At 50.9% G+C, this 9,373-nt stretch overlaps 1 protein-coding gene across 3 annotated transcripts in view; it reads right to left on the bottom strand.

The window, feature by feature from the left end:
* The window catches only part of PDCD2 (programmed cell death 2), a 25,912-nt gene continuing 16,539 nt past the window's right edge, over window positions 1-9,373 (bottom strand). Inside the window, exons 2-6 of one of the 3 annotated variants that reach the window (XM_045294700.1) lie at window positions 7,331-7,570; window positions 5,238-5,408; window positions 2,901-3,004; window positions 2,366-2,479; window positions 1-395 (exon numbers count right to left, since the gene is read on the bottom strand). In XM_045294700.1, coding sequence (XP_045150635.1) covers window positions 237-395; window positions 2,366-2,479; window positions 2,901-3,004; window positions 5,238-5,408; window positions 7,331-7,570 — 788 coding nt within the window. In that variant the 3' untranslated portion in view covers window positions 1-236. Of the gene's footprint in view, window positions 396-1,116; window positions 1,439-2,365; window positions 2,480-2,900; window positions 3,005-5,237; window positions 5,409-7,330; window positions 7,571-9,373 lie in introns of those variants that run through there. The other 2 variants (XM_045294701.1, XM_045294702.1) reach the window with 2 other exon arrangements.

Below are 9,373 nucleotides of genomic sequence, written 5' to 3'. Positions count from 1 at the left end.
TTCATCTAAAACAGTTTATCTTTGAAAATTTCAGAGGGGAAATGATCTCAGAATGCTTTGAGCAAATTATACATACGCGTATAAACACACACAGCTGAATTGCTGGACACGCACATGGGGGTCGGCAGCACAGGTCTGCATCCTCCCCGACCCTGGGCGTTTCTGCTTCTCGTTGCTGCAAACAGCCCAGAGGTGGGCCTCGAGCGGCTCTTGCCACGCTCGGAAGAGACCGTGCCTCAGGCTGTGTCCGTCACGTCCTGCTTCCACACAAACTCCTCCACGTAGCCAGCACCCAGCGCACAGCTGTCCACGCAGGTGAAGATGCCCAGGACTCCCCAGTCCACACTCCTGCCCAGGCTGTCAGCCTTGAGGAGGTTAAGCAGCTGCGGCATGACCTGCAGAGGGTGATGAAGATCAGCCTGGACAACACCCCAGGGCCCAAGCACCTCAGACCGGCACGTCGCTCTCCACGGGGCACAGCCCCTCCTGATGCCTCACAGGTCAGCCGGCTGGCCAAGAAAATGTTCCCCAGGTCAAGCTCAGGCAAACGTGCTTCAGCTGCTCCCCGGGCAGGCACTGTCATTCTGCCTGGAGAAGTGCTGAGCTAGACAGGGGCACTGTTTGAAGGCTGCACAGGTGACAGCAGAGTCACAATGAGGAAATGACTTTGAAAATGCTCCGCCCTCCACTTTGACATTGGTGACATCTGAGTTCTTTCTAATTCTTCCACCCGGAGAAACAGCACACTGAGGAAGCTGGAGTCAATCCCAGAATCCACCACTGTCCAGGGTCTCTCCGCACAATCAGCTGTACTCCAGATAAAACACCTCTCTCAATGCTTACTACCCACCTCCATGACCCACGAGACGTATAGCACCCACCGGCAGCTTCCCCCTTTGGGGTTGACTTGCCTTGTGCCCAGTCACCAGGAGGAGCCTGTGTGTTTGAAATGAAAGAAATGGGTGTGTGCCCATTTTGTTTGTACAGAGGACTGCATGAAGTGAAGGCGCCCTGGTGGTATAGTGGTTTTGCATTGGGCTGTGATCCGCTTGGTTGGCAGTTCGAAACCTCGAACAACTCTGAGGGAGAAGGACGGAGCTTTCTACTCCTATAAACAGTTACAGTCTTGAAAACCCACAGGGGGTTGCCATGAGCCAGCACTGACGACTTGATGGCAGTGAAGGGTGTTGTGCTACTAATTCAAAGACCAGCAATTCAAACCCCCCAGTCTCTTAGAAACATGAGGCTGTCTGCTCCCCTAGACATTTACAGCTTTGGAAACCCTACAGGGTAGCTCAACTCTGTCCTCTAGGGTCCCCTAAAGTTGGGATCCCCTGAAAGGCAGCGCATCCTGGGAGTGCAATTCTGCAAAACTTGGTCTCTTCAGTGTTTCACTTGGAAATTAGGCTTCTACTTCCAGGTTCCAGTTCCAAGCTCCCTAAAGCGTATACACCTATTAGACGATCTAGAAGGCAGTGCAGAGCCCAGGGGAACATATGTGTATCACCTCATCCCCAAGTTCAGAGTAACAAGTGTGTCCACCACAGCTCTACCCTAGAGCCCAGGACACAGGTGTCTGATTATCCATCCCTGCCAGTGAGGCAGGAAAAGTGTTCCACACAATATGTATAAAAAACCCTCAGAACAAAATTTCAGAACTGTCCCTTGATTCAGCATTCCTTCTGCTAATGAAAGCACATGGTGTTAAAAAAACTTCAAAAAAACCCAAAAAACTTCAGGAGGAAAATAATCGGATCATCAAGGAGTTAATCAGGGCGGCTTCTATGACTTGCATCCCGTAAAGCACATGCTAGGGACAGAAGAGCGCCCCCCGCCCCAATATACATTGGATCCCAGTCCCCTATGTGTGGGTAGGAGCCTTGGTGGTGTGGTGGGTTACACACTGAGCTGCTAACCACAGAGTGAGCAGTGTGAAACGACTGCCCACTCCAGAGAGGTCTTCCACTTCTGTGGAGATGTTCAGTCTAGGGAACCCCCAGGGCTGGCTCCACTGAGGGAGCCTTTTGAGTGAGAATGAACCCCGTGGCGGTGAGTTTTTGAGGTCCATCTGTGGGTGTGACCCCATCTGGGAAGGCTGCCCTCAACAAGATGGAGAGGCTGCAACAATGGGCTCAGGAACAGCAGTGGCCGTGGGGTGGTGCGGGGCCGGCAGTGGCTCACCCAGCTGTGCTGGGGGAATGGACTCATGGCACCTCACACAACCACATGAGCGAGGGCAAGTCTTGAGCCAATCGCCATGAAGGACGAAGAGCAGATCAGACATGAAGCACGGGCCAATCTGCTCAAGTTCAAATGTCTGGAGAGGCAGCCAGCCTGGCAACGCACCTCTCAGGGCAGTACGTACCTGAAACTCGAATATTCTCTTGGCACCACAAGGACAGTTCGGAACGTCCTCCTCCCGAGGGACATTTTCACCAGAGATCCAGAGGGGAGCAGCCCCACGGCCATACCTGAGAATCTGAAGCAGCCAGGATCCCTGTCAGCCCTTGGTGCCTTCACCCTGGAAGCAGTCTGCCCGCAGTCTGCTTGTGAACCCATCCCCGCCACCCTTGTTGGACGAGAGGCCATGACACAGTTTGCTGGGTGCTCACCACGCACCTGCCTTTGTCCCCGACACTTGCGAGGGCAGTGGAGGCCAGCTGGTCCTCCCACCCCAAAGCCTGTGCTGCATTCACAACATGCATCTAAGGGCCAAGTTCAAGATGAAGGGCAGCGGGCCTTTAGTCTTCCAGCAGCTGTACAGTGGCTCCGTACAGCAACTCTGATCTGCACCGGCGCCCAGGACAGCCCCTAGCACCTCTAGTACTTCTCAAAGCCAGGCCACAACGAGCACCAGAGCCCGAGGGGCGAGGTCCACAGGAGGGCAAGTGCCAGCTTACCTGCTCAGGCTCAAGGGCTATTTTCGCCTTAAACCTCTGGAAGATCTCATCTTCCCTGGTTTCGTGCTTTGCCATGGACTCCAAATCTTCCTCAGACGCGTCACCTGAGAAGTCACAGCACAGTTACTGGCCACATGCACGTACACACACAGGGCTGGTGTCAGCAGCTCAACCTTACAGGGGAAGGGCAGACACGCATGCATGCGTGCATGTGAGGGACCAGTTCTACACGGCAGCACAGCAGGGGGATGACCCAGGACACCTCTGCCCTTCCTGCTACCAGATCCACCTCAATCCCAGGGGTCCCAGGCCCAGCTAACTGCTTGCTTCCTGGGAGTTTCAAACAGGAAGTGCCAGTCGACCTCACGGCGCCACCACCAGATGGCAGCACTTCCGCCAGAAAGACCCTTGGACCACGTGTCCTCTGGCCACAGAAACCCCAACCTGACATCATTCTCTAGTCAAGAGAGATCTCTCCCCCCACCCCCCACCCCCCGATCCCCACCCCGCCCTCCATCCTCTCTTTGGGGCCCAGGCCTGGGGCTGACGCTCCTGCCCACCACCTTGGAGACTTCTGTGTGGGAAGGGCACTGGGGTGGCAGCCATGTGCTCAGGAGCTGCCTCCTCCCAATGCAGACACGCGCCCTTCAGCCTCAGTTAGAACCCATTAACCCACACAGTTCTTATCCTGACCAATGCCTGCTTTTTGCCAATGGCAACCTGAGGAGCGAGCTCCTGGACCCTTCAACATGACCCTCTTTTACATGAGTTGCTGCGTCCCATGAGACTCGGGTTGGAGGCTACCGCCTGATCCAGGAGGCACAAGAGCCACTGTTCGTGGCCTGTTTGTTTGGTTTTAGCTAAAAGACACCCACAGATACTTCCGATATCAATACTTACTCTAATCAGTCTTACAGTTTCTAAGTGCTGCTGTGACAGGGCCTCCACTCATGGTGGCGCTAACACTACACTTAGCTTTGGTGACTGGCAGTAGGAGTTCTGGGTGCAAACCTCAGAGGTGGCTTTATCCTGTCTGCTCTGGGGTAGTCCTTTGTCCTTGGCCTCCACTCCTGGGTTCCAGGGCCACACCCCACCTGCCTCCGGGGCTCTGAAGCCCGAGAGCAGTTCTTTGTACTCAAATCGAATTGTACTGCACACTCCACAGGTTTCATGTTTTGTGACCGCGAGCACTGACTGCTTGCACATGCAGCTTTAGCTTTCGATGGTGGGACTGACACAGTCCTACCCACAGCACGTACAGGGAGAGGCATGTTCTGTGTCTCGCTTCTATCCTTGACGCACGCCCTCGTCATCTCTGAGGCTTGGGTATTAACATGCACGTGTAAACAGACATGCCTGTCCATGCAGTGCTGCATAGGGGATTTCACACTAAAGAAACCTCCTTTGATGGTTACTGGCGGTGGGGAGGGGGAGTTGTTCAGAGGGTGGGCATGTATTAACGTGGGTGAAGAGGAAGAGACGGAAACATACATGAGAAGGTGGTCACCCCAAAAACAATGGAATCAGAAGAAGACACAGGGAGGGGCAATAGTTAAATGCCGCAGAGAGCCAGGCTGTTACATAAACAGGCCCGAGACAACAGCGCTCTATAAACAGATGCAGAGAGGGGCACACGCTGAATGCATGTGGGAGGGAGAGTAGTACACTCATGAATACACACTGAGTGGGTAGAGGATATATGTATGTGTTGTATTTACCTGCCCTGCAAACATATCCATGAACGTGGGGCAAAGTTATAAAAACATCTTAGACATAACTAAACACCTTGAGGGAATGAGTCGCTGGGCCTGGAGGCCACCAAGATTAATCGGCACAAACAGTCCACAAGGACTTACTCTGGTGAGCAGCGCCTAGAGTCAGAAGAGCTTGTGAGTGGCCGCCCAAGGTGCAACTATTGGTCCCTCCGCGTCCCCAACAAATAAGCATGAACAAAACCACCCAAAGCACGGACACCAGCCTCCACGTGCCCAAGACCAGAACTGGACTGTGCCCGATGACCACTGTCCATTGCTCTGAAAGGGACCTCACCAGGAAGCACTGAATAGATCTGGAGGAAAATGTGGAACAAAACTCAAAATCCTACGGAAGACGAAGCTCACTGGCTAGATGAAAATGTGTGAGACCTTCAGGTCTGGAAATGAACTCACCCCACGTCTCAATTCTCAGCCAAACGACAGGTCTGTAAGGTGAGTAACACACATCTAAGGAGTCAACTGTTTGAGGTCAAAGGGCAGCATTTTTTGAAGGACAAAGTTTGGGAGGAGGGAGTGGCACCAACCGGAAGCAGGAGGAAGTGGGATTAATGTGTGGATTAACCTGGGATGGACGGCAGTGACGAGAGTGAAGCCTCACCCACGCTGTCCACGTGCTCGCCCTCCTCCTCCTCCTCCTCCTCCTGCTCTGCTGGGACTTCGTCTTCCGTTTCTATCACAATCTCATATTCGGGAAAAAGGAAGCTGTGGTCTGGAATCACATCACTTACATCACCTACAAGGAAAGTTGTTGGCATCATTAGTCGCCATCCGATTTTGAAGGTGACAGTACTTTTCTGTCCCTAAGCGATCACACAGACTCCGTACCCTAACATTTCTCCTTAATAAACCAAAGAGCCCTGGGGCACAGGGGGCTATGTGGGGGCCGTGAATCAGAGGGTTGGGAGTTCACTCCTGCACGGAATTACGATCTAGAAAGCTCAGGAGGTGCTGTTCCCGAGAATCGTGAATGGAGGAGGCTGGTCTCCCAACTCCAGCCCGTGTGCTCAGAATCACCATGTTCACAGGGCACCTGTGGGCCGTTCAGGAACCAGTGGCCACCAAGTCCATTTCAAAACAACCTGACAACCACTCACCTGGTATCCAGTGTTTGTGGTCTTACATCAGGCGACTGTGAGGCTTTTCTCCTCACAGGCCTCTGGATGGACTGGAACTTCCAACCTACCAAGCACCAGCTGAGCACATCCATCACATGCAGTAGCCAGTGTCTCGGAACTGACCAGCGTACCATCCACCAAGGTCTCAGAGCGTTCACCAGCCTGCTGTCCACCAGGGTCTCAGAGTGCTTATCAGCCTACTGTCCACCAGGGTCTCTGAGATCACCAGCCTACTACCCACCAGGGTCTCAGCACATACCAGCCTACTGTCCACCAGGGTCTCAGAGTGCTCACCAGCCTATTGTCCACCAGGGTCTCTGAGCTCACCAGCCTACTTACTGTCCACCAGGGTCTCAGAGTGCTCATCAGCCTACTGCCCACCAGGGTCTCAGAGTACTCACCAGCCTACTGTCCACCAGGGTCTCAGTGCTCACCAGCCTACCATCCACCAGGGTCTCATACTGCCCACCAGGGTCTCTGAGCTCACCAGTCTACTTACTGTCCACCAAGCTCTCAGAGTGCTCACCAGCCTACTGTCCACCATGGTCTGAGCCCTCACCAATCTACTGTCCACCAGGGTCTCAGAACGTTCACCAGCCTACTTACTGTCCACCCAGGGTCTCAGTGCTCACCAGCCTACTATCCACCAGGGTCTCAGAGCACACACCAGCCTACTGTCCACCAGCGTCTCAGAGCGCTCACCAGCCTACTGTCCACCAGGGTGTCAGAGCACTCATCAGCCTACTGTCCACCCACAGTCTCTGCATCATGTCCCTCCCTGGCTGATCTCTGACCTGTGTGACAACTCCCTGATGTCTGAGTGATTCTCCAACAGGAAGGGTAACTACAGCAAACTCTTACGTGAAATGGGGAATCTACAGTGTGTAAAGTACAACCCAATTCTTAACAACACATATTTTGGGGCACCCCCAGAAACATATCCAGCGTTGGCCATAAAGGGAACTGAGGAAGGGCTGCATGTCTCCCTTTAACACATTTGCACTTTCTAAGTTCCTTTACAGCAGCGGTTCTTAACCTGTGGGTTGCGACCCCTTTGGGGGGTTGAACGACCCTGTCACAGGGATCACCTGCTTCCTAACAGTAGCAAAATTCGTTATGAAGTAGCAACGAAAATAATCTTATGGTTGGGGGTCACCACAACACAAGGAACTGTATTAAAGGGTCACAGCATTAGGAAGGTTAAGACCCACTGCTTTATAGTCAGCTGTCTTTGCTGCATAAAAATACAAGCAGTAAAAGCCCCTGGCCTTCCCCATTCAGTTACAATGAGCCAACACAATAGCAGTTTCTGCCTCCTGCCCTCTACATCAGCCCCTCCTGGGGGCGGGCGAGTGGGGGCTGAAGTCAGAAATGAGTGCAGAGAAAACATCAATGACCACCTTGTTTGTTTTACACAACATTCTCTCTCACAGTGCGTGTGAGCTGCCACAGGACGCTGGAGCTACCAGTCCCCAGGGTTCACTGGCTGAGGCAGAGTCGAGAGGATGCGACAGGCTCCGCGACAGTGCTGTGGTCTCACCTGCTGGCGAACAGGTCTGCCGGTGCCACTTCCAATCCAGAGTCTGGTGTTCCTTACTGCAGTAATGTGCCTGGTGGCACCTGGAACATATCTTGGGGGCTGAGCAGCCGCAGACCCGGCAGAGGTGAGTGCCAGACTTGAGCTGGAGACACACAGATGCTCCTGCCGCGGGGGGAGGCTGCTCGGGAGGGGGCTTGTAGGAGTAAAAATCATTCTTCCTGGGTAGCTGATTTCTAAACACTAAGGAAGAAGGAGAAAATTTAATTTTCAATAAAACATAGAGCAGATTAATTCAATAAAGAATTGTGCCTCCACTCAGGACTGAAATTTTGGAAACTTAAAAAATAAAAAATCAGAAGGAAGATTTCCTTCTTGCCCACTAAAGCAGCAGGCAAGATTCGAACTCACAGCCACAGAGCAGAGCACTGGACAAAGCAAATGCCTCATAGGGTCTCCATTTTTCTCCCTCAGAGAGGACAGAGTGGCTGGGGCTTTGACCATTCTATCTTCTGCTTAACAGTCCACTAAGGAACTTCTAATTTTCTGGAAGATAACTGGAGATTGGGGATCGGAACATAAGTTAAAAGGCCATAAGTCTAGAAACTCAATGTGTGTGGATAGGGGCTGGCTCCTGGGGTTGCCAAATTTATCAAATTAATCATGAAGATGAATCACTAATCAGTCTGCTGAGACGAAAAAGATCCATTTTTCTAAAAAATAAAGACAGGTGTCCCATTTGGTCAGTGGCTCAAACTCCTTGGGAGAAGGTCGAGGCTGTCTGGTCCTGTTAGTGTTTTGTTTTGTTTTTCCTGGTTTCTAAGAAAAGGATAAATTTACTATCTGAACAGAATAATTTTTATCCATCTCTAGTCTGATTAAGCCCCTGGCAGATCCCCTCTAGCCACAGGGAAAGAGAGATGATTGTAAACTTGATTACACTTGGTCCGTTGACCTCCCTCTTGACCCAACCCGAATTTGTTTTAGGCCCAAATATTTCTCACTTGCTCCATGATAGAAATTTCTTCTCTGGCTTCCATAATGCTGTTCGTGGTCTTTTCTTTCCTACTCTTTATTGTTATCTTTATATTACTATTATTTTCTCCTTTCTGTTACATTTTGGCTTTGTTTGTTATTGTTTCTGTTGGGTTTCCCAGTTTATGAAGCACAGAAGGGGTGGATGAGAAGACACTAACTGATACAATGGTTTATGGGGGAGGGTGGGAGGAATTTGGGGAGGGAAGAAACACTGGAACTGATTGTGATGATGAATGGACAACTCTTTAAAAGTGATTTAACCATGGAAGTGTGTGATATATGAACATTATATCACGAAAACTACTTTAAAACAAAGAAGAAAGAAACCAAACTTAACCAATGGCTACCATGGGTGAAGGAGGAAGAGTTATTGTTTAGGGAGCACTGAATTTATGTTAATGGTGGTGAAAATGTAGGAAAGGCTATCGATAATGGTTGCACATTGGGAGTATAATCTACAGCAATTAATTCTACATGTATATACTGTCGAACTGGAGAGTATTTTGTTGTGTATATTTTTGCTACAAGTTTAAAAAGTACACTAATGACAATAAGGACAAGGAAGAAGAAAATATTCTAAAGCTGATTTGTACAGCTCTTCTTGAAATGAGTGAACTATTGAATTGTATGATATATGAAGTGCCAATACAACTGTTGATAACAAAAAGAAGTGATTAAGGATTGTTAAACACTTGTCACCCCCCTAGGCTAAGGTGACCAGATTTAAAGCGGGACGCCATTGACCGGGAGGGGGGGTGTTCTTGATTAAAAATCTGGTCTATATGGACTAAACAGACCGTTCCCTAGCTTGTCGTGCATTCTTTCCGAAAATCGGGACTTTTTTAAAACGCCAAAAATCGAGACTGTCCCGCCAAAAGAGGCACACAGTAAGTGACCCAAGCGGCTGCCTCTAACGGAAGATGGGCAGCGACCTGCACTCACCTACCCGGGCGCGAGTCGCGATTTCACAGTACAAATAATAGGGATACAGAAATGTCAACTAGGAGC

The sequence above is a fragment of the Echinops telfairi genome, unplaced genomic scaffold, assembly GCF_000313985.2.
Source record: "Echinops telfairi isolate 266 unplaced genomic scaffold, ASM31398v2 ScPeMD7_3533;HRSCAF=4204_0, whole genome shotgun sequence".
Classification (NCBI taxonomy): domain Eukaryota; kingdom Metazoa; phylum Chordata; class Mammalia; order Afrosoricida; family Tenrecidae; genus Echinops; species Echinops telfairi.
Note: the sequence above shows the minus strand (reverse complement) of the source record. Positions and strands in the feature narration are given on the sequence as shown.